Source organism: Rana temporaria, chromosome 5 (genome assembly GCF_905171775.1).
Source record: "Rana temporaria chromosome 5, aRanTem1.1, whole genome shotgun sequence".
Taxonomy (NCBI): domain Eukaryota; kingdom Metazoa; phylum Chordata; class Amphibia; order Anura; family Ranidae; genus Rana; species Rana temporaria.
Genome location: NC_053493.1, coordinates 14,845,568 through 14,861,473, shown reverse-complemented (window position 1 = coordinate 14,861,473; position 15,906 = coordinate 14,845,568). Strand labels below are relative to the sequence as shown.

Here is a 15,906-nt window from a genome sequence, read left to right as displayed (position 1 = left end):
TGCATATATACAATATAATACCCAATTTTTTGATAAAATATAAAATAATGGGTTGTGTCAAGTAATAGGATACCTAACATGTCAAGCCTCAAAACCCAAAATTGTCTATAGCACAGGTGTCAAACACAAGGCCGCGGGCCGAATCCAGCCCTCCAGGCCATTTCATGTGGCCCTTGAACCTCTCCTGCAGCTGCCGGAGAGCTCCAGCCCTCCTCTGGTCCCCCTCCAGACCCTTACTTTCTGTGTTTAAGCCGTGCATCCAGCTTCTTCCCAGCAGCAGCATAAAGTAAGGGGGGTGAACTGTGATGTAAGGGAGAGCGGGGCACTCAATTTATGATGGTGGGGTGGCTCTTGACATCTAATGTAAGGGGAGGGTATGCGCTGGACATCTAATCTTACAGATACAACCGGCCCTTTTGAGGGCCATCATAATGCTGATGCAGCCCACCATGAAATTGAGTAAGACACCCTTGGTCTATACTTAATAGACTTTACAGCACCTTAATTGTAAGGTTAACTGTGCATGATGGCACTTCGGCTTGCACCACAATACTTAACCCCCCCCCCTTTTGTTGGCTGAGACGGCAACATGATGCCATTGGGTCCCGCTGCTGTCAGCCAATGAGAAGAGAAAGGGGGGCGGGGCGTGGCTCCGTGTCTGAATGGACACAGGGAGCTGTGATGACTCGGGCGCCCCCATAGTAAGCTGATTGCTATGGGGGCACGCAACAGGGGGGAGGGGCCAGGAGCTCAGAAAAGGAGGATTGGGGCTGCTCTGTGCAAAACCATTACAACAGAGCAGTTAAAGCGGGGGTTCACCATAAAATATCTATATACCGTTACTTCCAGCATACTGCTGACATCAACAGTATGCTGGATTTTTTATTTTATTTTCCGCCGTACTTACGTTTTTTTTTTCACCCGGCTTCCGGGTTCTCGCTCCCCCGGGGAGTAGGCGTTCCTAAGACGAGGCATAGATGATTGACGTGCGGGTAAAGGGCGTCACGCCTTTCAGAAAATATCCGAGATGGGACTCGGCACTTTACAGCGCCTGCGCAGTCAGCTCTACACGGCAGGCGCCGTAAAGAGCCGAGTCCCCTTCGGATATTTTCGGAAGGCGATGACGCGCTTTACCCGCACGTCAATCGTCTCCTGGGAGGATCATCACTCACTCCCAGGAGACATTGCGCAGAGCTCCCTGTCGGGGGAAAAGGAGCGACACGCCCACTCCCCGCAAGGAAGAAGACCCAGAAGTGAGGCTGAAGACAGGTAAGTTTACACATTTTGAAAAAAATGACAACGCTACAAGCCTTTATTAAGGCTGGAGATAGGTTAGCTAAATAGTTCATTTTGAGGCTGAACCTCCGCTTTAAGTATAATATGTTTGTTATTTTTACCTAAAAAAAAAAAAGACGAGACTTTACAATCACTTTAACAAATCCCTAGCTTTGTGCATTTTTCTGATGAGCGCTTTCTGTTTCTATAATACTTTTGTATTTATTTATTGTTTCCTCTGCAGTTGGCCGTATTGTGTTTCAGCTCTTCTCCGACGTCTGTCCTAAAACTTGCATGAACTTCCTGTGCCTGTGTACAGGTAGGTGAAGGTGGCATCTTCCTATAAAAGAGCCCCCAGCAATCTGTGGAAAGTGTTCTTCTCTTTTCTTTTTTTTTTTCAGATGATAGAGTTTAGAAATCAACATCCGTATGTATATAAAACGTAACGATAACCCCCAGACTGAACACACTTTAATAACGTCTGCTGGGAATAATGTTGCCCCGTTACCAATGATGGTTGCTTTGCCTATTCTTGTGCCCGCAGGTGAAAAGGGAATTGGAAAAGTGACAGGGAAAAAATTATGGTATAAGGGCTCCACCTTCCATCGAGTGGTGAAACACTTTATGATCCAGGGTGGCGACTTCAGCGACGGTAAGGAGAAGCGATGGAGAAATAAAATCTTTGTTCAAGAGCCCATTTCATTGGTGTTTTCAGGGGCCAACTGAATATATATGCCTGCATTATGACTTCTATTCATTCAAGTATTTACAGTTTCTTAAAGCGGTTCTCCACCCTAAAGTGGAGTCCCGCTGATCGGAACCCTCCCCCCCTCCGGTGTCACATTTGACACCTTTCAGGGGGGAGGGGGGTGCAGATACCTGTCTAAAGACAGGTATTTGCACCCACTTCCGGCCACACGCTACGGGCAAAAGACAGGCATTCCGTCACATCCCGTCTTTCGCCCGTTGTGTGCTGGGAACACTCGGCTCCCAGCACACAGCGTGTGAGCCAATCGGCGGGCGCAGCGCGACTTGCGCATGCGCCGTAGGGAACCGGGCAGTGAAGCCGCAGCGCTTCACTTCCTGGTTCCCTCAGCGTGGATGGCGGGGGGAGCAGCAGAGTGACGAGCGATCGCTCGTGCTCTGCTGCGATCGGCGCTGGACTCCAGGACAGGTAAGTGTCCTAATATTAAAAGTCAGCAGCTGCAGTATTTGTAGCTGCTGGCTTTTAATATTTTGTTCCCGTGGCACATCCGCTTTAACAAAGCATTAAAGAAGCTTTTAGAAGAAACTATCCCTCAGTAGCTGCAGGTATTGTGGAGCAATTCATTCTCAAAATTCACAGCAGAAGCCATGAAGTCATTTAAGTCATTCTCTCAGGAGCTCAGCTCACTCAGCTTCCAGAAGACTCTAAGTGCTCGGATAATCCGACAACAAATGTTTGATAGCATGCTTTAAAATTGTCCGACAACAAATGTGTGCTGCCAGATTATCCGATCGTGTGTACACAAGTGAGTGAGTGAGAAACTTATATAGCGCAACACATGCGAACTGAATCGCCTCAAGTCCGTCGGAAAAAAATCCAAAGTACAAACACGCATGCTCAAACCAATCCTAACCATAGCACGACATTAGCAGAAGTTGCCTACAGGGTGGCGCTAAAGAGCAGAAAAACCACGTAGTTTTTGTTTGTTAGCCGACAAAAGTTTTGCCGTTTGTCTGCGGAAGAAGTTTGCGGTCAACGCCCTTCGGACAAAATTCCACGGCTTTGTCCGATTGGAAATCTGATCGTGTGTACAAGGCTTAAAGCGGAGTTCCGCCAAATACCGTATTTGCCGGTGTATAAGGCGATAGTTTTTTGGATTTTTTTTTTTTTTTTTTTTTGCCTGTACTCACCGTATGACGGTGCCATATTCTTCTTGCTGCAGCTGGAGCCAATAACGGCGAGCGATGTATTCTATTAATGAATACAAAGCCTGCTTGGCTTGGCAGAGGCTGTAACATCATCAGCCCATGCCTCTCTGACTCTCAAAGCCAATCTGAGCAGGCTACTGTATGTAGCCTGCTCGGATTGGCAGAGGTTGTTACTCCAATCCGGCTCTGTATTTCATTTGAATACATCGCTCACCGGGATTGGTATACAGTATTACCACACATCCAGCAGGCATCCGAGCAGCTGACCCGGCGTATAAGACGACCCTTGCTTTTTGGCCAGTTTTTTTTAAGTAAAAAGGGTAGTCTTGTACGCCGGCAAATACAGTAGTTTTTTTTTTTTTTTTTTTAAGTCAGTAGCTACAAATACTGCAGTTGCTGACTTTTAAAATAAGGACACTTACCTGTCCAGGGCACCGGCGATGTCCTCATCCAAAGCCCATTTGTCCCTCGGCTCTTGAGTGGAGGCGCCGCCATCTTCGGAAAGGGAATCAGGATGTGAAGCCTTGTGGTGTCGCACTGCGCGATCCCACTGGTCCCTCCTGTCTTCTGGGACCTGTTTGTCTCCCAGAAGACAGCAGGGGCGAATAATGTGGCGTAGATAGCCGCGGGTGGCTCGGCTATCTATGCCCGTAAGTACGAGCAAAATACCTGTATAGTTTCCCCTCCCCCTGAAAGGTTCCAAATGTGACACCGGAGGGGGGGATCCGTAAAGCAGAAGTTCCATTTTTGGGTGGAACTCCGCTTTAATTGTGTACGGGGGTCTAAGGCTCCGTTCACATATGCTGCGGCAGGAGGTCCAGTACGTCCCCGTTCACTGATTCAGGTGCGAATCGGGTCCAAATTTTTGCCCGTATTCGCACCTGAATCGGACCGGATGACGTACAGGACCCTTCCTCAATACGGGCCGCGGCCGCCCCAGAGCTGTGTGAATCGGCTCCATTGAAAACCTCATCCAAATCGCATTTATGCGAACGCGGCCTAAAGCCTCGTACACACGATCAGTCCATCCGATGAGAACGGTCTGAAGGACAGTTGTCTTCAGTTAACCGATGAAGCTGACTGATGGTCTGTCGCGCCTACACACCATCAGTTAAAAAGCCGATGTGTCAGAACGCGGTGACGTAAAACACAACGACGTGCTGAAAAATAACGAAGTTCAATGCTTCCAAGCATGCGTCGACTTGATTCTGAGCATGCGTGGATTTTTAACCGATAGTTGTGCGTTCTAACGATCGATTTTGACCTATCGGTTAGCAATCCATCGGTTAACTTTTAAAGCAAGTTTGCTTTTTTTTTAACCGAAGGTTAAATAACCTATGGCGCCCACACACGATCGGTTTGGACCGATGAAAACGGTCCATCAGACCGTTCTCATCAGTTTAACCGATCGTGTGTACGCGGTCTAAGTCTACTTTCACATGGGTGGCCTTGTGGCTTGTAAAAACAGGCTGTCGATTCCCCCCCCCCCCCCCCCCTTCCAACTGTCCACCTACAAGCAGACATGGTGCCGTTCAGGTGAGTATCGCGGTACGGCAATTTTACCGCTACAGTTTGACACAGGGCATTGCCCGTGTAAGTCAATAGGTCAGCCACACCCCCCTCCAATTGAAATGAAATATAAATATGTTGATGTTGTAAAATGATAGGATGGAAGCCTTTTATATTCAGCTACTCAGGTTCTGCTGTTGCCCATTAGGTAACGGGAAAGGCGGAGAGTCGATCTATGGCGGTTTCTTTAAAGGTAAGCCCTCCGTTGTGTTCTTGTCTCTTATTCTCCCTTTTTTTTTTTTTTTGTTATTCGCACAGAAAAGCGTAGAAGTGTGTAAAGCGGCCAGCGTTAGACGAGTTTCTTGCATGACTCTAATGTTGCATGAAAGCCAAGTGCATGTACTCGGCCTATAAGTTTTATTTTCTTTTATTTTTTTGTTTTGTTTTTATTTATTTTTGTCATGTCCTAGCTGCCTAGTTTTAGAGAAGGGACCTCTAACTGTTCTGGTTTATCAGTGTCAATTTTCAGCATGGAGGCTAGGCAACTTTTTCATGAAAACTCCTCTATCTTCCTGCCTAAAACTGTCAACGTATTCTTTTGTTTATAGAGATTGTGGTCTTTTGCAATATGAGAAGGTAAGAAAACATAAGCTCAGTAACACAATTCACTATTTTTATTTTTTTATTCCCTCCCCCCTTCCCCCTGCACCCTCCCCCAGTTAAAGGGATTCTGTCCTTCATCATGTTGGATTGTCTGTAAAAAAAAAAAAAAGGTTTACAGTTTTTTGGAAGGAAAAAAATAACAATTCTGATGAGTTTATCGGCCATTTTATCCATCTTCTCTGTATTTTTTGTCAACAATGTTTTTGGTTTGTTACTCTAAAAATAAAAAAAATAGTATGGAAATTGTTGCCATTGCAGCTGTAGACCGAGAGGGTAATGGAATTACAGTAAAACCTTGGTTTGAGAGCGTTTTGAAAGACAAGCTAATTTATTTTAATAAATTTTGACTTGATATACAAGCGATGTCTTGATGGGGTGTACTCACTTTTGTGAGATACTGTGTACTGTAAAACCTTGGATTGTGAGCATAATTCGTTCCTGGAAACATGCTTGTAATCCAAAGCACTTGTATATCAAAGTGAATTTCCCCATAAGAAATAATTGAAGCTCAAATGATTCGTTCCACAACCATTTTTGACTTGATATACAAGTGATGTCTTGATGGGGGGGTGTACTCACTTTTGTGAGATACTGTGTACAGTAAAACCTTGGATTGTGAGCGTAATTCATTCCCGGAAACATGTTTGTAATTCAAAGCACTTGTATATTAAAGCAAACATGTTTCCGGAACGAATTACGCTCACAATCCAAGGTTTTACTGTACACAGTATCTCACAAAAATTGAGTACACCCCCCATCAAGACTTTGCTTGTATATCAAGTCAAAAATGGTTGTGGAACAAATCATTTGAGTTTCCATTATTTCTTAAGGGAAACTTTGCTTTGATATACAAGTGCTTTGAATTACTAAGTTTCCCTTAAGAAATAATGGAAACTCAAATGATTCGTTCCACAACCATTTTTGACTTGATATACAAGTGATGTCTTGATGGGGTGTACTCACTTTTGTGAGATACTGTGTACTGTAAAACCTTGGATTGTGAGCGTAATTCATTCCGGAAGCATGCTTGTAATCCAAAGAACTTGTATATCAAAGCGAATTCCCCCATAAGAAATAATTGAAGCTCAAATGATTCGTTCCACAACCATTTTTGACTTGATATACAAGTGATGTCTTGATGGGGTGTACTCACTTTTGTGAGATACTGTGTACAGTAAAACCTTGGATTGTGAGCGTAATTCGTTCCGGAAACATGTTTGTATTTCAAAGCACTTGTATATCAAAGCAAATTTCCCCATAAGAAATAATGGAAGCTCAAATGATTCGTTCCACAACCATTTTTGACTTGATATACAAGTGATGTCTTGATGGGGGGTGTACTCACTTTTTGTGAGATACTGTGTACAGTAAAACCTTGGATTGTGAGCGTAATTCGTTCCAGAAACATGTTTGCTTTGATATACAAGTGCTTTGAATTGCAAAAATGTTTCCGGAACGAATTACGCTCACAATCCAAGGTTTTACTGTACACAGTATCTCACAAAAGTGAGTACACCCCCATCAAGACTTTGCTTGTATATCAAGTCAAAAATGGTTGTGGAACAAATCATTTAAGTTTCCATTATTTCTTAAGGGAAACTTTGCTTTGATATACAAGTGCTTTGAATTACAAAGTTTCCCTTAAGAAATAATGGAAACTCAAATGATTCGTTCCACAACCATTTTTGACTTGATATACAAGTGATGTCTTGATGGGGTGTACTCACTTTTGTGAGATACTGTGTACTGTAAAACCTTGGATTGTGAGCGTAATTCATTCCGGAAACATGTTTGTAATCCAAAGAACTTGTATATCAAAGCGAATTTCCCCATAAGAAATAATTGAAACTCAAATGATTCCTTCCACAACCATTTTTGACTTGATATACAAGCAAAGTCTTTATGGGGGGTGTACTCACTTTTGTGAGATACTGTGTACAGTAAAACCTTGGATTATGATCGTAATTCGTTCCGGAAACATGTTTGTAATTCAAAGCACTTGTATATCAAAGCAAAGTTTCCCATAAGTAATAATGGAAACTCAAATGATTCGTTCCACTACCAAGTCCTTCAGTTTATAGTCCATATAAAAATATTATAGCAATGTGATAGGTTGTGTAACCATAAAATGTCCATCCACAAATGGAAGCCTCCACAAGGGGATTTGAAGCAGAAATCCAGCAGGAGCCACAGAGTATAAAAGAAAGAGAGGCGCCTCTAAGTGTAGCAATATGGTTAAGTTTAATGAAGGTACAACATTTAGCAACTCACATGGTTGATGATTAAAAGAGGCACATCCGGGGAAAATCTGTCCACATAGACCATTCTCATCACCGCCGCTAATCTTGTCCCTTCCACGAGCGGTTGGAGCCTCGCTTTCAGATCGCTCTACTGCAGGGTAGTCTTCCTGGTCACGGTTTTAGACTGACAGCGGTGAGGATGGCGGTCTGTGTGGATCGCTTTCCCGCAGATCCCTGCTTACTTAGATGTGCCTCTTTTAATTATCAACCATGTGAGTTGCTAAATGTTGTACCTTCATTAAATGTAACCATATTGCTACACTTAGAGGCTCCTCTCTTCTCTTTTATACTCTGTGGCTCCTGCTGGATTTTGCTTCTAATCCCCTTGTGGAGGCTTCTATTTGCGGATGGACATTTTATGGTTACACAACCAATCACATCGCTATAATATTTTTATATGGACTATAAACTGAAGGATTTATGAGTAAATGGCTGTGGAACGAATCTTCTGAGTTTCCATTATTTCTTATGGGGAAATTTGCTTTGATATACAAGTGCTTTGGATTACAAGCATGTTTCAGAAACGAATTATGCTTGCAATCCAAGGTTTTACTGTACTGCTATTCTGAGTTGCTGGACTACCCCCGCTTTGTAATAATGGCCACAGACGGGTCGTTTTCTGTACATTACGGCAGAAGGTTTGTTATGCTAAGAAAGTTTCCAAACTTCCAATAGATTTTGAATATTTTTGGCACACTTTTGCAAACTTTCTTCTTTTTAATCCTGATATCCTCTGTTGTGTCGTCAGAAAAGCCCCCCCTGCTTCTGTGGCCAAAGAGACCCAAGCTGACCAAAGGGAGAAAATAATTAATATGACTCTAGATGTGCCTGCTGTAAAGGAGGGATCTCCAAACTACGGCCTTCCAGCTGTTGCAGAACTACACGTCCCATGAGGCATTGTAAAACTCTGACATTCAAAGGCATGATGGGAAATGTAGTTCCTGAACAACTGGAGGGCCGAAGTTTGGAGACCCCTGCTGTAAAGCATGGGTGCTCAACCCGTGGCCCTCCAGCTGTTGCGGAACTACAAATCCCATCATGCCTTGTCATGCCTTTGCCTGAGGGAGTCATGCTTGTAACTGTCAGCCTTGCAATGCCTCGTGGGACTTGTAGTTCTGCAACAGCTGTGGGCCTGCCAGTTTGACACCTGTGCTGTAAGGTAACTGACCCTGGGGGGGGGGGTAACTAGGTCTGCGTGTGAACTGACCCTGGGGGGGGTAACTAGGTCTGCGTGTGAACTGACCCTGGGGGGGGTAACTAGGTCTGCGTGTGAACTGACCCTGGGGGCAGGTAACTAGGTCTGCGTGTGAACTTACCCCGGGGAAGTGGAGGGGTAACTAGGTCTGCGTGTGAACTGACGGAGGGGTAACTAGGTCTGCGTGTGAACTGACTGAGGGGTAACTAGGTCTGCATGTGAACTGACCCCGGGGGACAGAGGGGTAACTAGGTCTGCATGTGAACTGACCCCGGGGACGGAGGGGTAACTAGGTCTGCATGTGAACTGACCCCGGGGGACTGAGAGGCAACTAGGTCTGCATGTGAACTGACCCCGGGGGACTGAGGGGTAACTAGGTCTGCATGTGAACTGACCCCGGGGAAGGAGGGGTAACTAGGTCTGCATGTGAACTGACCCCGGGGGACGGAGGGGTAACTAGGTCTGCATGTGAACTGACCCCGGGGGACGGAGGGGTAATAGGTCTGCATGTGAACTGACCCCGGGGTGTGGGGTGCTAACTAGGTCTGCATGTGATCTGACCCCAGGGTGGGGGGTAACTAGGTCTGCATGTGAACTGACCCCGGGGGGGCAACTAGGTCTGCATGTGAACTGACCCCGGGGACGGAGGGGTAACTAGGTCTGCATGTGAACTGACCCCGGGGGACTGAGAGGCAACTAGGTCTGCATGTGAACTGACCCCGGGGGACTGAGGGGTAACTAGGTCTGCATGTGAACTGACCCCGGGGAAGGAGGGGTAACTAGGTCTGCATGTGAACTGACCCCGGGGGACGGAGGGGTAACTAGGTCTGCATGTGAACTGACCCCGGGGGACGGAGGGGTAATAGGTCTGCATGTGAACTGACCCCGGGGTGTGGGGTGCTAACTAGGTCTGCATGTGATCTGACCCCAGGGTGGGGGGTAACTAGGTCTGCATGTGAACTGACCCCGGGGGGGCGGAGGGGTAACTAGGTCTGCGTGTGATAGCAAGGGGTAAGTCCGTCTTCTGTGCTTCTACGCTGCTGTGTGGCCACATTGGCAAGGTCTATACCCACTGAAGGCTTTCTTTTTTGTTTTCTCTAAACAGTGTACTCTAAATAGGTAAGTGTACACAGCTGGATGCTCCTCAGACTTTCTTTCCATTCTAGTTTTGCCGTATAATGTCATTTCTTCGAACATTTTATATTCCTGGGAAAACTGACGCACAACACCGCTCTGCAACAAAAAAGTCTTCTGGTTTAAGGATTGTTCTAACCTCAACCTTTTCCAAAACTAGGCTTTGTAGTTCCCAACTTTGGATGATTTTTTTAATTTTTGGCTTGTAATCGCCCTCTGGCAACTTGGGCTTTCTCCTTTTTTATTTATTTTTTAAGTGAAAGTGCGCTGATCCTTTTCGATCCTTTGCCCTAACTGAACCAAATACATCCCCTCCTCTCCACTGATACATATTTATCCCGATCTGATTGCTGCTATTTTTTTTTTTTTGCATTGTTTTTTTTGCTTTTTGTTTTTTACCTCCAGGTCTCACTGTCCTGGCTGCATCTGCGCCTTACAGTTCCATAAAATTCAATAAGGCCGGCCATAGACGATTCGAATTTTGGCTGTTTCAGCAGGAACCAGCCGATATTCTACACATGTATGGGCAGGCTGAATGTACCAAGTTTATCGATTGATCAACCTTGGTACAACCAGCCTGCTGGATCATGCATGTGATTATCGCTTGCGGCTGGTATGGCTGCTAGCATTAAAGGAGAAGTTTAGCCTGAGCTTTTAAGGCTGGGCTTCTCCTCTGGGTCACAGGAGTGCAATTCGTTTTGCACTCCTGTGACCCATTTTCAGCGGAGAGTGGTCTGAAGTCCGGCATCATTGCCATCAGTCGGGGCAGCGCGTCAATCCACCAGCTGCCCTGATTGATGGCAGTCTCAGCGAGCCGCTGAGATGGCCGCTCCCCGCCCCTCCGCTGCTCATCGCTCCAATGAGTGCTGAGAAGTAGAGCAGAAGCTATGCTGACTGACAGTCAGCATCGCTCTGCTCAGGGAGGAGTGAGAACTGAGCCATCGGAGGTGTTCAGTGGCTCGGTTCTCAGTGCTGAGACGGCCGCTCCCCGCCCCTCTCTGCTGCTCATCGCTCCAATGAGTGCTGAGAAGTAGAGCAGAAGCTATGCTGACTGACAGTCAGCATCGCTCTGCTCAGGGAGGAGTGAGAACTGAGCCATCGGAGGTGTTCAGTGGCTCGGTTCTCAGTGCTGAGACGGCCGCTCCCCGCCCCTCTCTGCTGCTCATCGCTCCAATGAGTGCTGAGAAGTAGAGCAGAAGCTATGCTGACTGACAGTCAGCATCGCTCTGCTCAGGGAGGAGTGAGAACTGAGCCATCGGAGGTGTTTAGTGGCTCGGTTCTCAGTGCCGAGACGGCGGGGGACAGATGCAGCATCGGTCTGATGCTCCATCCACCTAAGTTAGTATAACTAGGAAAAGAAAAACACCTTTGCTTCTCTTTTAACTGTCTTCTACCGGTGGGGACGGCTTCCATACGTGAGTCTGTGATAGAGAATCTATGTCCTCCCCTCTTCTCTGCTGCCCATTCACAGAAGCCTGTGTATTGTGTGAATGAGTTCACACAATACACAGGCTTCTGTGATTGGGCAGGAGGAGGGGAAGGATGGGCATAGTTGCTGCACCAACTCTACACTTGTCCAGCATCAGAGATCTGGAAGCTAAGCTGCTGCAGCACAATAAGACTGTCCAGATATTTATAATGGAGATAAGCCCGGGAGGTGGCTGGCACCTCGTTGGACCCAACTCATAGAGTGCCTTCACTTTTTACAGAGGAGCTGAATTCCTGGAATTCGGCTTTTAATTTGATATTTTGGAAAATGTTGCAGGAAAAGTGGGAAACAATCCTGAAGTGGGCTGGAACCTACCAAGAGCCAGTAGATGTTTCCCTTCGGCATACTGTATTTGCAACTGAAGTCTTGTTTTTCTGTGGACTGACTGTGTTTTGTTGTTTTTTTTAAACATATTTAAGTCTTTTTTTTTTTTTTTTTTTATATTGCATTGGGATATAGCTTAGATCTGCTTTAGGATTCTATCTCTAGAGCAGCTCTGTGTGATATTACAGAGATAAGTCCTCCTGTGATAACATAGTCAATGTACAAGCCATACACGTCTCTATCATATGAGAGTGTCTGTGTTGGATCTAGAACACGGCATAGAGGAGATCTGTTGCTGGTTTTGGGATGCGCGTTCACGGCAGTTGTGCTGCTTAAAGTAAATCTTAAAGGGGTTGTAAAGTTTTGTTTTTTTATTTTCTAAATCGGTTTCTTTAACCACTTAAGCCCCGGACCAATATGCAAGTAAAGGACCTGGCCCCTTTTTGCGATTCGGCACTGCGTCGCTTTAACTGACAATTGCGCGACGTGGCTCCCAAACAAAATTGGCGTCCTTTTTTTCCCCACAAATAGAGCTTTCTTTTGGTGGTATTTGATCACCTCTGCGGTTTTTATTTTTTGCGCTATAAACAAAAATAGAGCGACAATTAAACAAAACAATGCAATATTTTTTACTTTTTGCTATAATAAATATCCCCAAAAAATATCTAAAAATTTTTTTCCCTCAGTTTAGGCCGATACGTATTCTTCTACTTATTTTTGGTAAAAAAAATCGCAATAAGCGTTTGATTGGTTTGCGCAAAATTTATAGCGTTTACAAAATAGGGGATAGTTTTTATGGCATTTTTATCAATAATTGTTTTTCTTTACTACTAATGGCGGCGATCTGCGTTTTTTTTTTTTTTCGTGGCTGCGACATTATGGCGGACACATCGGACACTTTTGACACATTTTTGGGACCATTGTTATTTTCACAGCGAAAAGTGCTATAGAAATGCACTGATTACTGTGAAAATGACACTGGCAGTGAAGGGGTTAAACAGGAGTGGGCGCTGTAGGGGTTAAGTGTGTTCTAAGGGAGTGTTCTTACTGTGGGGGGGCGTGGCTGTGCGTGTGATGTCACTGATCGTCGTTCCCTTACACAGGGAACAGACGATCACTGACAGCCACACTAGGAAGGTTTGTTTACACTCACCTCTCCCCGTTCTTCCTCTCTGTGACCCGATCGCAGGACACCGGCGGTGATCGCAGGACACCGGCGCGGTCACGGAGGACAGGACGCACAGCTGGGCATCTTAAAAGGGACGTACCTGTACGTCCATGAGCCCAACCGTGCCATTCTGCCGAAGTAAATAGTCGTGCGGCCGTCCTTAACCGGTTAAGCTAGTGCATTGTTGGTTCACTTACCTTTTTTCCTTCCATTTCCCTTCTAAATGTTTTTTTCTTTGTCTAAATTTCTCACTTCCTGTTTCTCCTCAGAAAGTTTCCCCCCCATCATCTGGCTGGGGGTTAGTCAGCCAGAACAGCTTACGGAGGAGGAACAAGAAATGAAATTCAGACAAAGAAAACAAGGAAAAAAAAACATTTAGACCCCTTTCACACAGGGGTTTAGCGTTAAAAAAAGCGCCTGAAAGAAGCTGCATCTGCAATCCCAATGTAAAAGCCCGGGCGCTTTCACACTGAGGCGCTGCGCTGGCAGGGCGTCAAAAAAAGTCCTGCCAGCAGCTTCTTTGCAGTGCTTTAGGAGCATTGAATACACCGCTCCTAAAGCCCCCTTCCCATTGAGGGAGCTTTTTTTTAACACCAAAGCGCCTGAAAAAGGCCCCAGTGTGAAAGGGGTCTCAGCGGCGCTTTACCAGCGTTTTTCGGACGCTGGTAGTGGGAAAGGACTCTGAAAAGCGCTCAGGCTTTCACATTGGGATTGCAGATGAGGCTTCTTTTAATGCCAAAGCGCCCGAAAAACGCCCCAGTGTGAAAGGGGCCTTAGAAGGGAAATGGAAGGAAAAGGTAAGTGAACCAACAATGCACTAGCTTAACCACTTGCCGACCTCCTCCTGTACATATACGTCAGCAGAATGGCACGGACAGGCACATGTACCTGTACGTCCTCTGCTAGACGTGGGTCGGGGGTCCGATCGGGACCCCCCCCCCCCCCCGCTACATGCGGCGGTCGGATCCCCTCGGGGAGCGATCCGGGATGACTGCGCGGCTATTCGTTTATAGCCGCCCCGGAGCTAAAGAACGGGGAGAGCCATATGTAAACACGGCTTCCCCGTGCTTCACTATGGCGGCGCATCGATCGAGTGATCCCTTTTATAGGGAGACACGATCGATGACGTCAGTCCTACAGCCACACCCCCCTACAGTTGTAAACACAAACTAGGTGAACCCTAACTCCTACAGCGCCCCCTGTGGTTAACTCCCAAACTGCAACTGTCATTTTCACAATAAAGAATGCAATTTAAATGCATTTTTTGCTGTGAAAATGACAATGGTCCCAAAAATGTGTCAAAATTGTCCGAAGTGTCCGCCATAATGTCGCAGTCACGAAAAAAATCGCTGATCGCCGCCATTAGTAGTAAAAAAATGCAATAAAACTATCCCCTATTTTGTAAACGCTATAAATTTTGCGCAAACCAACCGATAAACGATTATTGCGATTTTTTTTTTTTATACCAAAAATAGGTAGAAGAATCCGTATCGTCCTAAACGGAGGGAAAAAAAAAATGTATATATGTTTTTGGGGGATATTTATTATAGCAAAACGTAAAAAATATTGCATTTTTTTCAAAATTGTCGCTCTATTTTTGTTTATAGCGCAAAAACTAAAAACCGCAGAGGTGATCAAATACCACCAAAAGAAAGCTCTATTTGTGGGGGAAAAAGGACGCCAATTTTGTTTGGGAGCCACGTCGCACGACCGCGCAATTGTCTGTTAAAGCGACGCAGTCCCGAACTGTAAAAACACCTTGGGTCTTTAGGCAGCATATTGGTCCGGGGCTTAAGTGGTTAAAGGAACTTATTTAGAAAATGAAAAACAAACCTTTACAACCCCTTTAAACCAAATCGTTTTTCCCCCCCGTAGGTTTGAACCACACAGGTGCACAAACTTCTAAGGTACCTATAGACAGAGGATGAATGTCTGTCATTCATGGATGATTCTTTTATCGAGTGTTTGTTCAGAAAAATGTTGCTAGGAACGTAGCCGTCTACCACGCCGCTATTATTATCTATCCAAATCGTCCACATTTCTCACTCTGCTTTTATGTACTAACTCTTGGAATGTGTCAGCTACGTGTTGGTTTTGAATTGGCATGTCTCATGCCAAAGGCCCCTTTCATACTGGGGCGGAAGGTGGAGGCGCTATTTTTAGTGGCGCTTTACCATCGGAATTGCGGCGGTATTCGGCGGAAAAAGGGTTAATACCGCCGGCAATGCGCCTCCTTTTTTGTTTAACCACTTAAGACCCGGACCTTTAGGCCTAAAGGACCCGGACAGTTTTTGCGATTCGGCACTGCGTCGCTTTAACTGACAATTGCGCGGTCGTGCGACGTGGCTCCCAAACAAAATTGGCGTCCTTTTTTCCCCACAAATAGAGCTTTCTTTTGGTGGTATTTGATCACCTCTGCGTTTTTTATTTTTTGCGCTATAAACAAAAATAGAGCGACAATTTTGAAAAAAAATGCAATATTTTTTTACTTTTTTCTATAATAAATATCCCCCAAAAATATATAAAAACATTTTTTTTCCCCTCAGTTTAGGCCGATGCGTATTCTTCTACCTATTTTTGGTAAAAATAACCGCAATAAGCGTTTATCAATTGGTTTGCGCAAAAGTTATAGCGTTTACAAAATCGGGGGTATTTTTTTTTGGCATTTTTATTAATTTTTTTTTGTTTTTACTAGTAATGGCGTCGATCAGCGTTTTTTTTTTCGGTACTGCAATATTATGGCGGACACTTTTGACACATTTTTGGGACCATTGGCATTTTTATAGCGATCAGTGCTATAAAAATGCATTGATTACTATAAAAATGCCACTGGCAGGGAAGGGGTTAACACTAGGGGGCGGGGAAGGGGTTAAGTATGTTCCCTGGGTGTGTTCTAACTGTAGGGGGGGTGGCCTCACTAGGGGAAATGACAGAT

General features: G+C 45.4%; 1 protein-coding gene across 7 annotated transcripts in view; it reads left to right on the top strand.

Annotated features, from left to right (window-relative positions):
- The window catches only part of NKTR (natural killer cell triggering receptor), a 73,790-nt gene that overhangs the window by 23,040 nt on the left and 34,844 nt on the right, over window positions 1–15,906 (top strand). For 4 of the 7 annotated variants that reach the window (XM_040352218.1, XM_040352217.1, XM_040352214.1 and 1 more), the window contains 3 exons: window positions 1,520–1,594; window positions 1,820–1,927; window positions 4,907–4,951. In XM_040352218.1, the coding sequence (XP_040208152.1) occupies window positions 1,520–1,594; window positions 1,820–1,927; window positions 4,907–4,951 (228 nt within the window). Of the gene's footprint in view, window positions 1–1,518; window positions 1,595–1,676; window positions 1,928–4,906; window positions 4,952–5,301; window positions 5,335–9,961; window positions 9,976–15,906 lie in introns of those variants that run through there. The other 3 variants (XM_040352216.1, XM_040352220.1, XM_040352221.1) reach the window with 3 other exon arrangements.